Here is a 22577-nt window from a genome sequence, read left to right on the forward strand (position 1 = left end):
GTCTTGTTTCCGAGGTTCAAATTAAAAAGACATATTGTTCCTGGTACCATTATACTCGGGTACGAGTAGTGAATTGACCATCACAACAAAAACACAATAGTAATTAGTTTAAGCATTATATTGTAAGTAAATTATAAATTACCGTTTACAACTTTGTTTTGATTAGTTTGGATAGGATTAGGGGAACACTTTTGTTCTAGACAATAAGGCATCCAAGAAAGGATACATGTTGACATGCGAAGGCATCAATTCCTCTTTCATTTTTACTATAAATAGGGGTCACTTAGACCACATGAAAATGCCACATCCTACATAAACACTCTTTGCACACGTAACACCACAATCCTTAGCCAAAATGTCTGCCAAGTCCCCAGTTGTGCTTTCTTCCTCTCCATCATCTCCTTCCCTATCACTTCCTTCCATTTGTAGCCCTTTACGAAAGCGCAATCGCCGTAAGTCTGACAAAAATGTCAAAAAAAATTCCTACTTAGAGCGTTTTAAGTCTACAAAGACTGGCTCTATTATTGGCAAAACCCTAGCACGGTTGAGGAAGTCACGTGCTAGGCGCCGCGTTTTTAACGTGGATGAGGATCAGGTTGTTCCTAATGTGAACCCTCTTGATCTTGTTGTTTATCCTAACCCACTTTACCAAAATATCCCTGCTCCTCGTTTGGGATTTTCTGTTCTGGCGCTAAATCCACCTCCAACTTTCGCGCCACAACACCCTGCTCCACCCCCACCTATTTTCCCTGCTGAAGCCCAACCTAACCATCTTCCCCTGTATGCTGTGACTATTAAGAGCGCTACTGTAGGTGACACAGGTGTCACGTACTACATTAGGGCCAATGAGACTTTTCAGCGTGTCTACTACGACTACGCTTCAAAAACTGATCGCTATGTGCATGAAATTCTGATTTTCAGGAACTGTGAGTACGTTGACATGGCGCATACACCATTGGGTGTGGGCTTGGTGAATGGTGAAACATTGTTTGTAATTCCTCAGGTAAGAAAGTCTGTTTGATATTCTTATTTTATCCTAATTTTTGATGCTAACGCTTAGATGTTGAGCTATAATTTCAAGATGAAGCGCTTATATGTATGATTTTTATTTTGTGTAAAAAATGTGCGCAGAATCCGGAGCATAATCTAAACACTAGGGTGAAGCACTTTTACATCCGTGATCATAGGACTAACCCACTCCGCTTGAAAGTTAAAGATGATTTGGCTGCACCATTGGATGGACTGTATGCACTGTGGGGTGAGGCTGCTAATGTTGATCCGGACAGACTAATTGTTAGTCATGAGAACAACATTCTCACCACCTTCCACACTGTCAGTGATGCCGGCATCAAGAATGAGCAAGAGGTTTTCGTGCTATACTTGAACAACAACTACAACCCGGGTGTGTAGCTACCAACATAAGTGATTGCTAAATTTTTTCCCAATCATTTGGACCTCCTATGTATTTCGGCTATGGCAAATAAGGGTTGATTGTCTTTTTAGTTTATGTTTGTTACAGTTTTATGATGTTTAAGTGAAGTTTAGCTACTGTACTCAAGTTAATTGTTAGGTTGGTTAGGGTGTGAAACGCAATGACTGCAGTTAGTAAGGGATAATTATGTATGGTTTTTATTATTAGTAAATATATATATATGAAAGTTATTTTTGTTTGTGTGGTAAAAGGTTTATGTGCTTGAGTAATGATTGTAAAAGTAGCATTAATAATCACAGTAAGGAAACTAGAAAACAGATGCAGTCCAAGAGAATTGCAATTTTGATATTTAAAATGATTCATACCCCCTCAACTAGTATAAATAGGTAAATTTTTAAATTTTGTGTTATAAAAAAATGATGATGCTTCAGTAATGTATGACAAGCATAAGAAGGTAATAACAAAAGCAATGCAATTGTGCTTTTTTAAACTGGTCATACATCATCAAGTTGCTTGAAAAGGTAAATATTAGTCTTTATGTTATGGGGAAAAATAGGAAATTAACTCAAAACAAAATACTTACCATCACTTCTATTAGGTAAGAGACACATTTTGGCATATAAATGTTGGTGGAGTATTAACTCAGTTATAAAGGTCACCTAAATAGGCTATGACATAAATTATTAATTTAAGTAGATATTTGATAATAAAATTAATAATAAAATTAAAGTGTGTTACAACTAGGACCATAAAATGATAAAAGAGTTACATTGCACAAATGGAAAAGCTAAGCATCGTCTTATGTTTATCCCGTTTAAAAAAAAATTAAACATTTTTACAACTTTAGTATTACTTGAATGTGAGTTTTTAATGTGGTATATTGTTAAATTATGGGGAAAGTAATTATCATTGTATTTTCCCAATCATAATATTCGATCACATTACAATATATATAGACAATAGGAATAACTAACCCTAATATTCCTTATTATCTTAACTTCCTAAATCTATGCACAAAATATATCATATTTATCTTTTCACAAACATAATATTATTCTTCACAATATACATTCCTATCTTAATACCCTCCCTCAAGTCGGAGGTGTAGATCTCGAACGACCGACTTGGACAATAAAATAAAATTTGCATCTGTTATCATCAAGCCGCAACATGTAACTAACCCTAATATTCCTTATTATCTTAACTTCCTAAATCTATTCACAATATATATCATATTTATCTTCTCTCTATAATATTATTCTTCACAATATACATTCCTATCTTAATATATATGTACCCCCTTAATGTATTTTATGTGCATGATAAAGTTAGCCACATGACAAAACAAGTAAATCTGTTACACTAACACATTAATGGGGTAGTAGGTAGATGCTCAATATATCTTACATGCATTTTAAAACCGATTTAAAAAAAATATACCCCTCCTCCCCTTGAAATTATATAATTTACAATTACAAAGAGACTAGAAAATAGTAATAACTAGGTAAAGCTCATTGAGTCACTAAATAGGAGTGGTGGGAAAGTAGTTAGATTATTTGATGGTTCATAGTTAAAATAAATACCTACATAAATTTTAAATGACCTTATTTTTTCATATTTTCCAGTCGACGAATTCAATAACTATCAATAACCTGTCATTGTTTTTCATGTGGACAATCTATCATTATTCCACATTAATTTTAAAGTTTACAATAAAATAAATAAGCCCTTTGGGTCGTGCATAATGTAATTATTGGAGATAAATATACGATTCAATAGCCTTTTATTGTTGTACGCGGTATATCTTATCATAGATAATCGTTGAAGATTATATCTTCATATCAATATTAAAAACTAAGCTACGAGTCAATGTACTAGATAAGACATCCATTTTTAATCCTTTAATCTAATAATGTAGCAATTATAAATAATATGTAAGGCGTACAAGGTAACTTTATTGTGGGGTTAGATACATATATAGGTAACTTTATCGTATTAAAATGCATAGAAATAAGCATAATATCAAATGCATATTTTTAAAGTACATAATAAGTATTTCGTCTTTAAACATGATTATGTTTTACGTCACTAAATATATTGGTAAGATATATTTACACATAGTTGTAGACAATTATTTTACGCTACTTTAGTAGTATTTATAATACTACTGAAAATAACCGTGCATGGCACGGGATCTAACCTAGTGAATATAAATAGTTGCTATGCTTTACTCTATACATGTTTTTCCGTGCTTACGTAGGTACTGTGATCGGCGTAACAATATATGTTGGAAGATTATGGAAAATATAAACTTCCATTAATCTGTCATAGAATATCACTAAACCTATACAATTATCCGAAATATAAAATCAAATGATATGTTATGGAACATATGTAAAAATAATATATTTTCGTATGTTCCTAACAATATACAAAATATTTGTAACAACATTACTCCAAAAGTATGTAGAGCCGAGTTTGCTACACTATTTGTTCGATAAAAGAAAAGTTACGGGGGTCCTGTTCTCATTGACTGAACTTATCTGAAAGAAGCTCAAGCTGAACTGAATTGAATTGACCTAAAATGCACTTAACTGTAGTGGTTATTGTATAAGAGAAGGAAATTGTGACCCGAACAGAACTGAGCTAAACAAAACTAAAATGAACTGTACTACACTGAATCAACCTGATCTAAACAAAACTGAACTGAACTGGACTGAATTTAAATGAATTTGAACGTAAGAGAACAGGCCCGAGGATTTGGTTGCTTAATTCAATATTTTGAACTCATTAATTTGAACCATTATTAATAAACACATGAACATTATTATTACCCCAAAATCTCAAACATAGATGAAAAAAATAATAAAATTAAGAACAATATACAGTAGCATTCACACAGTCACAAAATCACTTCACTTCAATAAATACTATTAAAGTTTCTCAATGTAGAAAAAAACTTTAACCAACTACCCTCCTTTTACTTATTTAAAACCTCTTACTCTATTTCTATTCCCCTACACTCAACCTGCACTGCCAGTTCCATCAAACTGAGATAGGAATTTGTGCTGTTACCACAGAAAAACTTAAACAAATCCATAAAAACCTGTTTAACTCCATTGTAGACCATACATCCACCTTGAAATCAAACATCAACCATGTTGAACCACCACAATCACCACCAATCTTGTAGTCAAAGCCCACTGAAATCAACCTCTCCCACCAAACGGTTCAGGAACTTAGTTCGAGAGTCAAAAGGCCGACTAAAAGTGCCAGACCTACATGATATTGACTCGTTGATCCCAAATTGTTTATTTGGACCAGCTTGGGGCCAAAATCCGACGGAGAGGGATCTTGACAGGATGCTTGAACGCCAAGTGCGGCGTCTTCAGCAACGCGATACCCCTACACGTGTTAGGAAAATGGTTAGGTGGCCTGGTGTGTCCAAAAAGGTGATCCGAAGCAGGGAGTGTAGCTTCACTTTCCCTATCCTCACCCCATCTGTGTTCAGCACAATGGGTTTGCGTGAGTCCCCGCCAACACCACCAAATTCCCGTTGTGGGTCTGGAAGATGTGAGGGTATGCAGGCCAACACACCAGATTTAGGACGTTGCGTAAGTCACAGAAAGTCCTCCTTTTACAAGCGCAACGGCAAGGTGCATGCCACCGATGAAGATGCTCCCGTGAAGGATCGTGCTGCTGTGATTGCGCCACGTACTGCTGGGCTTATGTGGAAGGTTGGGATTTTTTTTAAATGCTTTACGTTCCCGTAGATTTTGCAAAAGGGTGTGATTGAAGTTTGATGACCTTAACTTTTAATAGTAGTGGGTTAAAAAAATCACACCTTCAATCTATAAAATCAGGATAAAAAAAGGGTTATTATATAATTTGTAGTGTTTTTTTAAAAATTTAAAATTAAAAACTGTTATGTGTAGTACTGTTTAAAAAACTAGCAACAAAAAAAAAATGTACTCCTTTTAAAAAAAATTATATCCAAGTTTTAAACAAAAAAAATTAATGGTTGAATGTAACAATTAAAAAATTAGAAATTTTAAATAAAATTTATTTAATATGACAACAAAAAGGAATCAAGGAAGTAGTAAAATATTTTGTGAATAACTAATGTGATGTGAATGAGGTAACTTTTACCAAAATTAATTTTTTGCTGGATGGTTATTGGATGCTATTCAAGTTAATTTTGCGGATCTACTTGCATATCAATGGTTGGACTTAGCCAAATTTGTATGTGCGTGTATGCTGTGTTAAATTTTTAAAGAACTAAGATCAACTATTTTAAAGTTGTGTTGCACTAGTGCATGTATCAGGTGAAGGTTTTTTAGATTAATTTCGGTGGTAGGCGCTGTTATTATTATTAGTACTCTATTATGAAAATTTGTGTTGTTGAATGGTGGTGCTATAATTTGTGGGAGTTTTGGATTGTTGAATGTGTTGTTGTTAGAATATTGTTGCTATATTAGTTTCATTCACAGTTATGTTGCAATAGCACATGCATAGTTGCATAACGTCAAATAATCTATTACAAACCCGACATTCGTATTTAAATTGAATAAATCTTGGTAAGTCGGTGTCAGTTAGCTAAATGTCAACTAACCAAGTACAAGCCTAATTGACGTTTAAAAATGGTTCTAAGTATTAATTCTTGTAAGTCCATTTTGTAACATAAGCATAAAAATATAGGACATGATGGGGAAACACCAATTGTATTTGATTTCTCAATATGTAGGCCATAAGAACGATGGAGGCCTATTAATACAGCCTGATAACCATGACCTGGGTAAGGTAATGGGCCAAAAATACAGCCCACTAATATGCAGGTAAAATACAACCCAATATACGATGGCTTTTTGTACCCGGGTCAAATAAAGGCCGACGAAGTTGTTATTTTTTATTTATGTATTTATTTATTTAATTTTTTTAAAATGTGGTCAAGTACGTTGGTCAATTAATGGACCATGTTACTACTTTTGTTAAATAACTTAAAAAACAAAGGCACAAATGAACATTTAAATTCATGGATTTTTTTTGCTTGAGGGGTTTGGGCCACGCAATTCGATTGGCCCAAAACCGTTATATAAAGCAACGTATGAGTAACAATCAGAACGCATAAAGGCAAAAAAAAAGGCCGAATCAGTGAAGCAAAACGTAAAGGCAAGATTACTTAGAATGATACATGACATATATAACCAGACTTAGCTTAGTTACTGTGTTTTGGTGTTGAACTACACTAACTATGGGTTAATTAATCAATTGGTTATGTATTTCCAAGACACATATGAAAGATTTATATAATGGACTTTTACAATTCGTACGGAGAGGGGCAAATTCCCAAAGATGGGGATTTACAAGCATTATGTAATGTATAAACAAACCTTAGGAGATAGGAAAATAACGAACATAACGCAATAAACGAAACACGGGAATCGCGTATAAATAAGTAGTCCTACACACCAGGGATTTATGTATTGATAACTTATATAAGGAATTCACATAACGAAATAAGGAATTCATATTTATAAGCTAGATGCATGTACGCAGTAGAGTTTCATAAAACACACATAAAACTTCTTAACATGTTTTTGTAGTACAGAAATCAGAAATTGTTTTTGTAAGAAATACTTAAAACGAAAATATGGTCCGGAAAACATAACATTTCACCACACGTAAAAAAAACACACATAAATAAACAACGAGCTTTATTCGATGACTTAGATAACTTGGTTTCCTTGTGCAATTGAAGTTTAAAACGATCCGGTTTAGTGCACTGCGCCGGCCTTCCTTTTCTTCTGTTGATAAAAAACAACATAAAAAAAGCTATTAGACTAGGAACTAACCAAGGAATATCAACAACATCCATATAGCATCATCGTTACCTGGATTTTGCTACCTTGCTTTTTTCCGTCACATACGGGGACCAAATCATTTAGAGATTTCAACTTGGGTGCCTGATTTTAAAAAAATTAAGTTCAATGTATATACTAAATAGTGATAATTTTTAAATTTCAAAAATTTGTTGAACGCGTAAAATCACTATTAGGAGTAGGTTGGTTTACCTTGGGCGCCTCCTTCGTGAATTGTCCCTTTTTCACTTGGATATCCTTATTCTTCTTCCAAGTCGTGCACTGTTGTTTCTGTCCTTCATTTGGACCCTTACTGGTGCAGCTTTCGTGTTTCCCGTTCTTGCTTGAATTGGACGTCTCCTCCCCCTTACACTTATTCCCCTTCGATTCCCTTTTTGATCCTTTTTTGTCTCTATTTTTGCTGCTGTTGCTACCAGTGCATTCATTACCATTTGTGTCTCCATTACCCTTTTTCTTGAATTTTCTCACTGGTTTCTTGAACCCCATCTCCGCAAGAGTCTTTTGTCTTGATCCCTTTGGCCTTCCCCTTGGTTTTTTCTGCAAAATCGGATCCTTAACAACAACATCGCAATTACGACGACAGAAATCGGATCCAAAGGTGTCCTCTTGGCCATTTGAAAATGCATTTACTGAATCCGGGACAACCGTGTCTGAGTCAAGTGCATCATCAGGAAAAGACAGTTCAACACTTTCCTCTAATTTCTGCCGCTTGCACTGCTCCACTTCTGACCTCAGGCGAGTTATAGCATTGGATACCAACTGAACCGCCACTTCATTGACCATAGCAGCTTCATCGCACAGCGCCTCAAACTCACCCATGAGTTTATTGTACCTCTGTACCTCCACGTTGTCACTAGGATCGTGGTACGATACACGAACTCGAGTGTGTTTTCTAAGTATATCCTTCCGCCATCGACTAAGAATATACTGGTTAGGAATTTCTAAAACAAGATTCTGATCCAGTATCCTCATCATATGTTTACACATAATGCCATGAGTTGTGAATTTCCGGCATTCACATAGCACCTCCTTCGTTTCCTTGTTAAAAGTGGCAGAGTAACACCGTCTTCGATTAGTAATTACTTCCTCGCTACGGCCCTCGGGTACAATCCAAACTCGATCTTCGACGACATATTGAATTATTTTATCTGTCAACACCTTCTCCTCCTTGCAGTAGCAGTACATCATTCGTGAGCATTCTGCTTGTACCTCTTGAAATTTCGTGTCAGTATACAGCTTTTGAAAAACCCTCTCAAATGCAAAACCAGTGACTAGCCTCCTAACATATTTCACACAGTTGGCATCCGCGGCTGTCTCATCACACACGCGTTTTTCAAGAGCCTTAGCATACTTTTGTGGGAATTCAAACAACTTTGTATGCCGATTCACAAAGCCATCAAAGAAGCTGTTTATGCTCTCAACCCGTTGTGTGGTTTTCATACCGGCCCAAAAGTAATCTCTCATATAAGCTGGAACCCACATATGCCGCTCCTTATATAGGCTAGTCAACCAATCGTTACCCTCCAGTTTAAAATCCGAAATAAGTCCGTTCCACCGACTCTCAAACTCTACAATTGTCAAACTCTCATACACCACAGACTTCAATACACCCTTGAAATCTTTGTACCTATGAAATGAAAAGAGTGTAAAATCAAATCAACAACATTTATCACATTTAATAAATAATTATTACATTGTGACCATTGTAACTAGTGAATCGGAACCCTCCAATCAACATAATTCATCATATACGTCCATTTTATTTTAATGCAACTTAGACCTTATCAACTAAAAGATGTAAATGCGTCGAAGGCTTTTTTTTTAAAAAAAAATTTGTCAATTGATTTGTTTGCTGAAAACCATACACAAATATCATAACTTGTTATCATCAACGAGAATTAACGTTTTGAATTTTTGTTATATTAACTGGTTTTTTTAGTAAAGACCTTTCTTTTTACAATACAAATCATTTAGAAGGACAAGATTAAAAAGGATTGACAACTTTGAACATTTGAAAGTAGTAAGTCCACGATTACACCTAATTATGAAACCAACAAATTTATTATGGTCATTGATTAGTCTTTCTTAGTAAACATGAACACTAATTGAAATATAGTACTAACCGTTCACATTTACCGAGTTTTTCCGGAATCTTCCTCATTATGTGCCAAATGCACCAGCGATGTCGCGTATGAGGCATCACTTCCTCGATAGGCTTCCGCATTGCGGCGGCTTGGTCGGTAAGAATTGCCTTAGGAGCCCGGTTATTCATAAATGACAACCATTCTTGAAATATCCATTTGAATGTATCACAATCCTCACGAGAAACCAAAGCACACCCCAATAAAATTGATTGGCCGTGGTGATTAACCCCGACAAAATTAACAAAGGGTAGTTCATACTCATTTGTCAAATATGTGGAGTCAAAGCATACGACGTCCCCAAATTCTTCATAAGCTGCTCGGCTTCGCGCATCAACCCAAATTACATCCTTTAGCCTTCCATGTTCATCTAGACGTTCCGAATGATAAAAATTGGGGTTGGCTGCCTGCATTTTTTTAAAATAAGACATCATTGCGGCTGAATCTCCTCCAACCATTTTCAAACGCCTTTCCTTATATACCACGTGCGACAGGTCTTTCACGGACAATTGCACCCTCCTTTGGTCCCCTTGTATTTCTGGACCCAAACAACCGTGAATTTGCGAAACCGGAACACCTTCATCAAAGAAATGCAACAAATTCCTCCTGACTCTTTTAGTTAACCCCTTAATTCGATACTCTTTAACCAGGTTGGCCTTACGAGGGGTAGGTAAATGATTAGTATGCTCCAATTCAACCCCCTTCACCACCCAATCCCCTTCACGATTCAAGCTAGCATACAACTTCGCCTTACACTCACACTTTTTAGACTTCCGCTTACGTTGGCTCAATTCATCAGCACAAACAACTCCATCAATTGCCCCCCCTGTACCAGATACATCCATAGCCCTAGCCCTCTTTCGTGCTTCCCTTAAAGCCCTCATGTCCGGTCGACCCCAGCACTCACACCTCCACGTAGTCGAAATACGATCCCTTCCCTCGCCTTTCGAATAAACACCTTGTGCTCTTGTCACTCCAAAACCCTGTTGTTGGGCATATTCTTTATAGTATGCCTCCACATCTTGCCACGACTTGAAAACCATTCCCACCTTAGGAGGCTCTATGGAGGAAGCACTAAACTGATTACTAGCAACGACTGTGTTTAAAGTGTCAATTGTGTTTATTGGGGACTGGAATTGCACACCATTACTAAGTTCATCACACCCATTACTCATTGGAGACGTTGGACAACCACCACTACCAGAATTTCCATACTCTTCAGGACCACCGTCAGCTTCACTTATAGTGTCTTGAACCTCCATAGCTTCACTCACTATGTCTTAGAGGTGCATATATTTCGAACTCAGCAAAAAGTTCCTAACATACAGAAGTAATGTAATAGCATTTGTTAAAAAAATGATAGATCAAAAGTTGTACTACAATTAATAAAATTTTTATTTGTTTGAAAAATAATAACTCCAAACTCCACTCCTCCATCACAAACACAACTCCATACCAAACTCAACCACTTCCTCAAATAAATTGGAAAACAAGTTCATTGCATTCATATGTAGCATACAAGTTAAATTCAATACACAATGGATTTTAATCACGCAAAATATATTTGTGAAAAGCGCCATACTTAACTTAACAACAAAGTCCTCGCAACACCAAACTCATATGATAATACATCTAACCGTATATATAGGAATACATAAACCGCTGCTAATTAACCATCAACTTGTAATTGCATATTATTATAAAAATTAACGGTAATCGGTCACATCTGTAAACCATTATGCTACCATACATAATCCAAATTGAACATATAATTAGAAAGCAAACATTAAATCATTTAATTATTGAAAATGCATTAGTTCCCTTTGAAAAATGTACAAAATCTTCCGCCTCCAACTTTAAAATCAACAAATACCATCCCAAATTTATATTACGTACGTAAGATCTATCCACTAACGATCACATATGTTTACAACAAAACAATTGCAAAACAGAGCATTGAGATCATAGAATAACTAACTTACAAAACATATATCACAAAACTTTATACAAATATCTACATATATTCAATTACTGATTATAGACAACACTAACCGTAACAATTAGTCTTCACTAACCCATACAGCCTTCCTCATGAACGGATCCGATCTTTATGCTTGTAAGTATGAAATATTAAGGAAGAATTTCTCCTTTTTTACGACAAAAATTAGCAAAGCAAAGATAATATGGCCAGATATCGTTTTTTTTTCTTCTTATTTTTTTTTTTTTTAATAGTTCATAAAACAAAACCCTGTTGCCCAAGAAATGTTTACTACAGCCACAAAATATTCATGGCTATAAAACATACCAACAGCGCAAGTATGTAATTCCATATGAAGCTTCACAATGAAGAAACACAATGAACGGCGTTTACTTATTCAACTTGCGGAGTTAACTTCATAAACTTGCGGCGTTTGCTTTATCATCACTTACTCAGCACAGGAACCTAACGAACACTGACATGGATGACTGACTCACCGCAACCTAGTGACAAGTGCTGAGTTGGCGACCAAGATTAACAAGGTGAAAAAATCATAAAGATCAACTGGGCAGCCCTCGAAAATATATAAGCTGGCTATTATGTTAGTTGTAGCGCGTCTTCCCTCCTTCTCTCACTTCGGAAATATTTAGCAGTATTTTCTTATGATAACCTGGTCGCGAGAGTACGATACATCGGTGTAAAAGATTGAGTTGGATCTGTGAGGTTGGTTATATATGTATATCGATATGTCGCTCCTTCCAATCGTCCTTGTTCTTGAAGCTCTCGCTTTCCCCCCTATCTAATAAGGTAAGTTGCCCCTGCCAATGAAATCCAATCTGCGGGCACCTGGCTGGGTTAATTGAACTAATCAAAGTGTCGCGGAAGCCAATCTGCGGAGCACGCGTACAAGTTCTTATGTTCGAGGGGTAAGGAATGGGACAGGCCTTACGGTGAGAAGGATATGAATGAGAATTCCAAACAACACTAGAGGATGTTGCTCTCAGCACTAGCGCTTGTGCTAGGTTCCGATCCCGCTTCTTTGATCTATAGGCCATGTGTACCTTTCTGCTTGCCAAAGGAGGCTCCAGTACTGAGCCAATATGATTGCTTGGACCTGCTGATCAACGGCGACAAGGCCTTGATCCGCGACCAGGTCTATCGTTATATTTATTCCCCGGGCGGCCTTATCTGTTAACTCTGCCTATCTATTTTTGAATCATGGAATTTTCTTCCAGAGCTGCGGAACTAACGACTCTATTAGAAAGTAGAATTACCAACTTTTACACGAATTTTCAAGTGGATGAGATCGGTCGAGTGGTTTCAGTTGGAGATGACAAGACGGCAATGGTTGTGTAGCCGATGATTTACGTAGTAATGTAGTACAACAGATAGAGTAGAATATAGTGGATACAAGTAAACGTAAATCTTTTATTTTATTGAAATTATTATACCACACTTATTATAATAAAAATAAAAACATAATATTGAGCACATTTTATTTAAACTTCTTTCCCATGCATGCTTGTTCTCTTTTAGCTATGGCACTCGTACGTTTATGATCCCCATGTCTGTGAAGCTGCAATATTCAAATAACATTGTTGGTTGTTTGTCCAAAAAAAAACATTGTTTGAGGTGTTAATTTGTTATGGATTTCCAAATGTATACAATGTTTATGTATGTACTCTTACACAGTTACACGTATATATGCAGTCAAGTATGATCATGTTCTTTTCGACTTAATTTTTTTTAGATAAATCGAATTATTAAACTAAGGGTCTGTTCACACTTACTGAACTGAACTAATTAGAGCTGAATTAAACTGAACTGATCTGAAATGAATATATTATGAGAGAGGGAAATTAGGAGCTGATCTGAACTGAACTGAACCGAACCGAACTGATTGGAGCTGAGCTGAACTGAACTGAAATTAAGTAAATGTGAACAAGCCCTAAGATTTACTAACTAATCATGCTAAATGCTTGCCTAATAATGTTACCGAATTCTACTGATTTAAAATTCCAGAATCCAGATTGTTATTGATTCAAGAAAACATAGCCAAACTAGACACTTAAACATACTAATAAAAACTAGAAACATTGAACATACCTTGTGTAGAAAGAGCCCAATTAAAGTCTTGGTTAATTTTCCAAGCGAAATACCCGTTCAAGGCGTTACTCTTAGCATAAGCAACCTTGGTAGCAATGGTCTGTGTATCATCATAACCAACCCAAGTCGTTCCGGAATAACAATAATTGGTAACGTAACTAGAATTGTACACAACCGTTGCACCATTTTGACTGATAAAATCCTTGATTTTCTTATAAGTAGGCGTACCTCCCTGAACCAAAGTATCATTAAAATTAGTTGCTGGTGCCAAAATACCATGGTTATTTGGGTCAACCAGTTGCCAAGCGCGCCCATAAAAGGGTACACCCAACACGAGTTTATTAGCCGGCACACCAGCATTGATCCAAGCAGCAATGCCACTACTTCCACTCACTATGGCGCCGGTTGGATCATTGAGGGCGGCATGAGGACGAGTAACATAAGGAGGCCGAACCCAACTGGATGCATAGAAGTCGTAAGCCATGACATTCACCCAGTCTAGGTTATCGGCAATAGCTTTGGCAGGGAATGTAGCTACTGAATTAGCTATAGGTGTGAAACGAAGGGCCGCGGTCAGGATCAAGTTCGGAGCTTGAGCCTTTATTGCGGCCCTCCATTCGGTTAAGAGGGTTGCCATGTTGTCCATCTCTTCTTTCTTAGACTGTTGCTCCCAATCTAAGTCTAGCCCGTTGTAACCATTACTCGTAGCAAGGCTTATCGAGGAGTCGATAAAGGCTTTTCGAGAACTAGGTTGGCTAGCCATGTTGTTGTAATCAGAGGATTTTGCGCTCCCTCCACCGATGGATAAGAGGGCCTTGACCCCCGAGTTCTTTTGTCGGATTGTTCGAGGGAAGGTTTGGCATCCTGGAGGAATTGTGAGTTGGTATGTTTGTAAGTTAAGTTTGGCAAAGGCGCAAAAGAGATGGGTGAAAAGAGTGGAATCGATGGCTGAGGCTTCGAGGCCATCGTCAGGAGACCAATAGCCACCCTTAACATTAGCATTCGAAAACTCGAAATGGAAAAGAGAAAGTAAGGTAATGTAGGAAATGATCAAACTCTTAAGAGAAGCCATTATTATTTGATAATGTTTTGAGATCAAACAAATGCTTTAATTGGGAGTAATAATCTATCAATAGTAAGAAGGATTTATAATTTTGTAACAGCAAGTTTTGGTGCTCAAACTATACTTGGGTGTGAATTTTCAACCACATGATTAGGCGGCTTTGACAATTCTTACACAATTATTCAAGATTTTTTCAAGCAATATCATAAACCACGTGTCCATTAATTGAGAAGCATAGTTTGCCAAATTTATTTCAACATCTTTGTTTTTTGTTGAGAAATGACAATGTGGAGAACTACTCTATCAAATCGGAATTCTAAAAGGGTAAACATGACTCATGTCAACGGTTACACACTTTAAGGGTGAGGGGAAAGCTAGGGGTAAAGGTTGAAAGGATTTTTGTCTTCTTAGTGTACTTACTACTTAGTGAACTTTTAAGGTGACAAAAATAATGATAATGCCTTAGTAACACATTTTCCTTGATCAAATTATTCATTTGAAAAAAAAAAAAAAAAATAGTGGAAGTACCTACTTTTTGAAAAGTCAAGTTTGCCAAACCTATTTCAACAATTTTGTGTTCGGTTTGAGAAATGATAATTTGATAAAACTATTTAGATTACCTTTGCACTAGTAAACATGGCTCGTGTTAACGTGGAATTAGTCATCCATGATTCAAAGCCGGTTTTAACTTCAATAATCCAGCTTCATTTCAACTTTTTATGCTGTCGTTTAATGGTTGATATTTTAATTTTAAAGTCAAGAAAATGATTTTGCCCAAGCCTAAGGTAATTGGCGGCTTAATCTTTTAATGACCTAGTCAAAATAATCAATCCTATACTCCTCATTAATACGTACTTCTGAAACACCGTATACTTTCTTTGTTATTTTTTTTATTTATCCTGTTACCTCTCGTCAAAACCTTACTATCTTCAAAGTCACTGCTGCTTCAATCATCATCTCAGACTGAAATCGACCGAGTTTCAAAAAATTTTAAGAGAATAACTAACTCTAGAATCACCTGAAACATGATCGATTTGCTCGAATCAGATGACCTTGTATAATTATCTGATTAAGAACATAAGAGTATAGGAGTACTAGCTAATTAGCTAATCCATAATTGCATGACAAATCAAAACAACAAAGGAGCAGGAAGACTTTTTCATTTGCTAATCCATAATTTCAAATACATCCATCAACAACTAGCTGAACCAACTGAACTAGATTATGTTCATTTCCTAAAAATTAAGGCAGTTGATGTATGATGTTCATTTCCCTCCGAGGAATGTTAAAAGTGATACATTAACCATTTTGCTTTAGATTGCCAAAAACTTCGAATAAAATCATTGTTGCTCGTCTAAGAAAAAGCTTCGAAGAGTTCGAACGGTATCATTTTGTATTGGATTATACCTGCAGGTCTGTGTTCAGTCACTGAGACGATAAGCTCTTCCTCTGAAAACACCTGTATCTCTCTCTGGCTGAGCTGGGGCAGCACGGCTGCCAGCACCTGCAACTGGACGGGTGGGTGCTGGTGCTCCAATTCTCCACCTTGCAACTATCTTACGTCTGTAATAAAAGGCAGTTAAGGAAATTTCCTTTGAAAAAAGTGAATCCATCTCACCATGAAATCAATGATTATGCAAGAGATGTTATATCCATCACTTAAAACTGCATAAAAAGAAACCAAAATATGTAAAAAAAGTTAATCCTGAACTTTTTATAAATAGTAGCCAAGAAAACCTAAATGTTACACAAAACATGTCACCTATTTTAACAACCGATGATACTATCAATCTCTAAATCTACAGGTACCGCTATGAGACACGATGAGCCTGTCTCACAAAAGTGCTAGCATAAAAGAATAAAACAATAATCATGTAACTGGTGCAACCAGCAAAGCAAACACTGGTGTAAAAGCATGAGTATTGGTTACAGAGCATGCTTATATGGCTGAAACATTAAAAAGCTGCAGTATGGTATCAATTATTCTGTAGTATACTATCAATCCATCAATCAAAGCCTTAATCCTATAAATGGGGTCGGCTACATGAACCAAAAGTGATTATTCCATATAGTCATCCATAAAAATCTTCCTCCTCCATCCTTACGATCAAATACCTCAATTCAAATAAGATGCAAATATCAGCAAAGGAGACAGATCAATGCAGAAAGGATATGTTCAAAGGATTCGCTCTTGAGACCACTAAGTTATCAACTACCTAACTATTTACACAAACCAGATGCAAAAGATGAAAAATCAAGTGTGACTAGTTGCTCCTTCATAACTTGCTAGCCAAGACTAAATTTCAGCTGAATGCAAAATGTAATATGATCTATAACCTAGAAAGATTTAGAGAAAGGATACACCCAAGCAGGAGTCTTCAGAATCATCTTTCCACCAGCAAGAGGATGAAGTACAGTCAAGAAATAATACAGATGCCCAGCAACAATTCCAAGAAGGTCTGGAAAGATAGGAGAACCAAAAATAACATCTAATGCCAGCATCGCCCAAGGCAAGTAAAATGCCTGTGGGACAAAACAAATATCAATACATGCAAATAATTTACACCTGTGAAGCAGTGAGCATGAAGAAAACAAGAATAAGGGCGCAAGACCAGTAAATGTTCTACTTACCTTTAGCGTGACAAGGCCGTATAAGTTGATATTGGCAGTCGGAAATTCTCTACTCCATACATAGAGAAGCATGAAGACAAGTGATATTCCACCGAAAGGTAATTCAAAGAATGGGATGGCATATAATGCCTAGAAATCATAGAGATGAAAAAAGGGATAATCAGTGAAAACAAAAGCCTGATATAAAAGTATGAGACTATGAGACCTCAAAAAGGACACAATTAGCAACCACAACAACACATAAGCAAAAAAAAAAAGACAAAGTAACCAGCAAGCAGGTGGAAAATAATACCAAGAAACAAGAATTTTGTTGCTAGATTTGTTGGTAAATTACTTTATTATAAAGAGAGTACTTATCATCCCAATACATTGATTTTTGAGCTTCAATATCCACTCCCAACAAAAGTATTAAGTTCTGCTAACTATATTAGCACAAAGACAAAATCAACATCAATAACTCCCCAAAGAATACAAAAGCATCATCTTTATACTTACATTAACAATTAAAATTTAAAAAGGACATAATTAACTAGACTTAATGGCTGTTAAGCACAAGAGCATGAAAAACAGATGAGGGAAATGTCAAATGGTAGAATGAGATCTTCAAACTTTAGGTAACAGAACGAAAATACACTAAAAGTGAAGGTAAAATAATGAATTGCTCCAAACAAACTGACGACAAAAAAGACAAAACATTTATCGTCAAATTAGTTCTTGGCTCATAATTATAAATGTAATAGCATTAAGAAAGAGTACTGACAAGAGTAGCTGGAAGGTCAATCAACAAGCTCCAGCAACATAAATTGCAAGAATGCTATCTAATGTGGGTATGGCTACACCGAATTCTTTTATCAATTATACAACAGTTACATCTTCTGTTATCAAAATAACAACAGTTCAAGAAAACTGTTGCAAGAAACGCATCTTATGAGGTGAAGAGAAAGAAATCAGCTAGCTCAATTCACGTTCAATTATATGAAAAATCCATTAGCCATAAAATAACACATTCAAGCTTTCCCCCTTGTGTGCAAAGTATGCAGAATAAAAAATAAAAATAAAAATAAAAAAAAACACCAGATTATTAAGTATATATGCTATTAATTTCGTGGCTTCAGGTCGTTAATTTCATGTACCAGAAGTCCAGAACCCAAACACATGGTTCCAGAGTACTACCTAATAGTTGGTTACGCACTGCACTAGCCTAAAAACCTTAATTTCTAATTATTATTTTTTTGTTGATGTGTTATGCTTATTTTATTATACATCAACTTCAGCAACTCAACTTTCTATATTTTTAGATAGATAGTTCTCTAAAATTCACAAGGACAAGCCCTCTCTGTGATTCAGAAGGACAAACCCTGCAACACTATGACATATGGGAGTAATCTATCACATAAAATCATTAACCCTTGGTACACCAACTTTTTAATGAAAACAAGATATTCCAACAAAACAGAAAATTGAAACATGCAAGTACTCTTTTACCAACAAACTTAAAGCTCCAAATATCATCATCCACAAGAAGTCTGCTGTACGCCTCTGAAAAGGTCCCTGCTCCAATTGAACTCCATATCTTGCTCTGTTACACAAAATTTAAAAATTAAAAACCAAGCCTTTTTTAACTTTTAAAGGCGAGTGAATATGAAGTTTATTTAGCAGAGGAAAATAAGTTACAGGACATTTTTTTCTCAGCTATTGTCTCGCTATTAGTTGGTCAAAGATTAAAAAAAAAAATTAAAAAATAAATAAATGAATAAATAAAATAAAAAATTAAAAAAAAAAAGATCAGAAAAATGGCATATAAAATCAAAACTAACACCAAACAGAGTTTCCCTTTTCCATGCTTTGTGGTAACATTTAATCACTAACAAGACCCCCAGCCCAAAACAAGGTCGAAATGGAGGAAAAAAAGATGGGCAAAATACAGTAACTCTGCTTCAATTTATAACAAGCCATTCTACTTACATCATTAGCAAGCGAATTCCAAAGTTGATAGAAAACCCACCAAGGAAAAAGAAGTTGGTAAAGAGCCGCCACACCTGGTTACAATGTATGATCGTTAAAGAAGCAATAGCTAACAATCAGGTACGGCCAACAAGAAATGAAGCATGAAGGAGCCAATGACTAAAGAAATCAAATCTGCCAGTATGCTTACTTATCAATTATCTAAAAGTGTCCACACCTACAAGCCTCTTTTAGCCATCCGAAACTAGGACCGCCCTACCAAGCCCATCTCATCCCCATTTAGATACAAAAAACCCCACATCAACCCAGTAATTCAACATGTAGTCTCAAAACTTTCAACCCCTTTCACAGGTGCCACAACTTCTTGTGAATGTTTAAAATTTTATACTTGAGGTTAAAATAAAAAAGAGATAAGATGAGTCAGGAGCAACAACTTATGCTGGGGGGGGGGGGGGGGGGGGGGGGGCGCAAGGCAATTTTGCAATGCTTATGAAACACGATGCAGAATTGAATAGCTGTTAAACCCTCACCTTCATATTATTCTTACCACTTTGACCAATTTTGTCTCACAAAAAGATTCTAAGTGAGAAGAACAATATGAAACGGAGGGAGTACTATGTTAGTGATCAATAAAGATTTGCATGCTATAAAAAAGCACAGGATGCGACTGACGAAATGTGAAATGAGTGAAATCTACCTCAAAATTCTTGAAAACCCTTCCATACAGCAATGCAATATAGTTAGGATTGAGAGCACCTAGTTGATATGCTGTGGTAAACAAAAGACACAGGGTCCCGTAACCCTTGGTTATTGGAGGGAGTGAATTATACCACCTGAAATGAACATTAAAGAGTAATGTTTAGAGGACAAAAATAATTATAACAGGTTATAAACTTGCCTAACAGCAGAATGATGACAAAACTAAATGCTGGCAAGGAGTAAGTCTACAACTATAAGAAAAAAAAGATAGGCTCTAAAAATATATATTCATGCAAAGATTTGTACATAACCACAAAGCAATCTTATATTCAAACAAAAAGCTCAGTAAGCAATCTGAAGAGTTATCAATCTGGTTAATTTTCAACTTTTCATGGAGAAGTTAAGCTTAAAAGAAATCACTGTGCTCAGAAGTGTTAAACAAAATACAAGTAATCTTTAACAAAAAGTTGTGCAAAGCTAACTTTGGGGGGAGGGGAGGGGGACAAACCATACACAGCCAAAAAAAAAAAAAAGAAAGTAACTACTATTTTCAGTTAAACATAAAGACTAGCACAACAACCACCATTACTTTAGTCTGTTACTGCCAAGACTCTGCAGTCTGCAAAACTCAAGTATTCAAATAAAATTTTTCTACAATGTTTATGGTAGATGGTGTTCATGTTCCTAATAGTTGAAACTTTTCCAAGTATTAAGAATAACCAAGTATTAAGAATAAGATTCTTTATAATAAACACTTACTGTATGAACCAATAAGCCATTAGGAGTCTTATTTGACCAATCCCAATCGATTAACCTTTAAGTAAGACAAATTGACAGTTATCAAATGTGAAGTACTCAAATCATGTCATGAACTCATGTCAATATGATATAGCTTACAAAAATCACATCAAGAGAAATTTAAGAAGATAGAGGATAAAAATACTCCCTAAATTTTTACTTGACCCTTCAAACTTTAGCAGGAAAACCTTTTGATGAAGGATCAAATATCAATATATCATAGAAGTGGTAACCGTGTACAGAGTGTTCAATAACCACATTCCGCTTTCTGACTTTGTCTCACTACGGAGTATATAACAAAAAAAATTATTTGTTTGCTTCAGGTTCCATCGTCGTTTATTTTAGACAAAAGACCACAACTAAATTATTTCGAGGGCTTATAATTGAATTGATAAGGGTCTCTTGGCAAAAAAATTCTTAAACCGCCATTACTAGAGCCTAGAGGTTAGTTTTTAACTGCAGACCAATCCAGAGTAATACCAGACTGATGCTCCATCTACTAGACTCAGCAATGCAACTATAACTGACAAACACTCCAATTGCTGATCAAATCCAACAATTTCATTAAAAGAATTTTTTTGTACACCTTCAAGAAAACTCATACGGTAGGTTGAACCTCAAAAGGTGTATAACATCTTCATAAATATCTTCAACTTGCATTCGATAAGTCATCATCAAAGCTTTACACTAAGTTGGAGGTAAGGGTATCATGGAGAGCACGATCATAAACAAACGTTATTAATAAAAGGTTGATTCTATTTATGACGGTCTAGAGTAACTAGAATGGCATCTTTTTCTAAGGTGGAGAAACTAAAATTCTCCGATGAACCAAACTAATGTACAAGTGAAATTAACTACTTCATCCTGTTTGATTAAAGCTCGTCCAAAAGCCTCCTAACACAACTATGTCAATTTTCAAGTGTATAAACCAACGACGCAAGCTGGGGCAATCTTGATGCTCATACTACGATACTGGCAGCAGCAGTAAGCCAGTAAGACTTTCGAAGCTCAAAGAATTCAATCAAGAAAAGAAGATACAACTGATCACAACCATAGAAATCACTTCAACACCAAATAAATTCCAATTTAACTAATTTCTTTCAGTATCTCGGAATTATAATTACAACTGATCACAACCATAGAATTAATAGTCACATTGAATCGTTGATAACGAAACATGAACTAGTAATGTGACAACTAAACCGAACAAAAAGGAGAACCAAAAAACTCTTAGTAGAACGTGATTCAGTCACATTTAATATAACATCAATTGCAATTCAACCGCATTAAAAAGTAACTTTAATTGCATTCAATTTCATGCCCCAAATTCAACATTTCAACACAAAAATCTACTCAAATCAAACATTCTAGCCCAAATCAAGGTAACCCAGAAATCAAAATCAATCAACAAACACCCCCATAAATCAAAAACACAATTCAATACCAAATAAAATTACGAATTAAAATGAAGAAAGAGAAAAAGGGTGTACTCTTGAGGAGAAGACATTGATGATGACCCACCAAATGAGTTGAAAATTTGTCAAATTGAGCAAAACCCCAGATTCGGAAAACTTCTAAATTGTATCCGAAGTAAGTTCAGAAAGAAATTGTGCTTAACAAAGAAGAAATTGAATGCAGGAAATACAGAATTTTGGTTTAATCATAACCCAGAAACTTCGCAATGAAAGACTTTGTTGACGCATTTTGTTTGTTAACGCATTGAGTATTGACCACGTTGTATTGGGCTGGATTTGCGATTTTTGTGGGTCAATAAATTGGGCCTTTTCAGGTTTAAAAGCCTCATATTGTGGGCTTCAAATGGGCCTAACAAAGTAACAATGTTTCTTAAGAAAATAAAAAGCTACCATCTTTTAGGGATGAGAGT

The 22577-nt window shown here is 35.7% G+C and overlaps 3 protein-coding genes across 3 annotated transcripts; all 3 read right to left on the reverse strand.

The window, feature by feature from the left end:
• Window positions 1-6199: 6199 nt before the first annotated feature.
• On the reverse strand, window positions 6200-10714 carry LOC145577635 (protein FAR1-RELATED SEQUENCE 6-like). Its single transcript, XM_081635115.1, has 4 exons — window positions 9435-10714; window positions 7504-8938; window positions 7324-7395; window positions 6200-6223 (listed from the first exon to the last, which is right to left on the reverse strand). The coding sequence occupies exons 1-4, from the start codon at window positions 10712-10714 to the stop codon at window positions 6200-6202; spliced, it is 2811 nt and encodes a 936-aa protein (XP_081491241.1).
• A 2124-nt stretch (window positions 10715-12838) lies between these two features.
• Window positions 12839-14637, reverse strand: LOC145578652 (class V chitinase-like). Its single transcript, XM_081635948.1, has 2 exons — window positions 13537-14637; window positions 12839-13006 (listed from the first exon to the last, which is right to left on the reverse strand). The coding sequence occupies exons 1-2, from the start codon at window positions 14606-14608 to the stop codon at window positions 12984-12986; spliced, it is 1095 nt and encodes a 364-aa protein (XP_081492074.1). The 5' UTR covers window positions 14609-14637; the 3' UTR covers window positions 12839-12983.
• A 1091-nt stretch (window positions 14638-15728) lies between these two features.
• On the reverse strand, window positions 15729-22388 carry LOC145578654 (derlin-1-like). Its single transcript, XM_081635949.1, has 7 exons — window positions 22183-22388; window positions 19893-20028; window positions 19196-19269; window positions 18716-18809; window positions 17231-17359; window positions 16962-17122; window positions 15729-16162 (listed from the first exon to the last, which is right to left on the reverse strand). The coding sequence occupies exons 1-7, from the start codon at window positions 22197-22199 to the stop codon at window positions 16021-16023; spliced, it is 753 nt and encodes a 250-aa protein (XP_081492075.1). The 5' UTR covers window positions 22200-22388; the 3' UTR covers window positions 15729-16020.
• Window positions 22389-22577: the final 189 nt, after the last annotated feature.

The sequence above is a fragment of the Chenopodium album genome, chromosome 14 (genome assembly GCF_948465745.1).
Source record: "Chenopodium album chromosome 14, dcCheAlbu1.1, whole genome shotgun sequence".
Lineage (NCBI taxonomy): Eukaryota > Viridiplantae > Streptophyta > Magnoliopsida > Caryophyllales > Amaranthaceae > Chenopodium > Chenopodium album.

Excerpts from the sequence above, each read along its gene's own strand:
- LOC145577635 (XM_081635115.1), bottom strand. The coding sequence starts at position 10,714 with ATGGAGGTTCAAGACACTATAAGTGAAGCTGACGGTGGTCCTGAAGAG. Across the intron at positions 7,396-7,503 it reads TCACGAAGGAGGCGCCCAAG|GCACCCAAGTTGAAATCTCT; the intron begins GTAAACCAACCT and ends TTTTAAAATCAG. Across the intron at positions 6,224-7,323 it reads AGCAAGGTAGCAAAATCCAG|GTCATGGTTATCAGGCTGTA; the intron begins GTAACGATGATG and ends TACCTTACCCAG.
- LOC145578652 (XM_081635948.1), bottom strand. The coding sequence starts at position 14,608 with ATGGCTTCTCTTAAGAGTTTGATCATTTCCTACATTACCTTACTTTCT. Across the intron at positions 13,007-13,536 it reads TTGGGCTCTTTCTACACAAG|CTTCACAGACATGGGGATCA; the intron begins GTATGTTCAATG and ends TGAATATTGCAG.
- LOC145578654 (XM_081635949.1), bottom strand. Across the intron at positions 19,270-19,892 it reads GGGTTTTCAAGAATTTTGAG|GTGTGGCGGCTCTTTACCAA; the intron begins GTAGATTTCACT and ends CATTGTAACCAG. Across the intron at positions 18,810-19,195 it reads GGAATTCGCTTGCTAATGAT|AGCAAGATATGGAGTTCAAT; the intron begins GTAAGTAGAATG and ends TTTGTGTAACAG.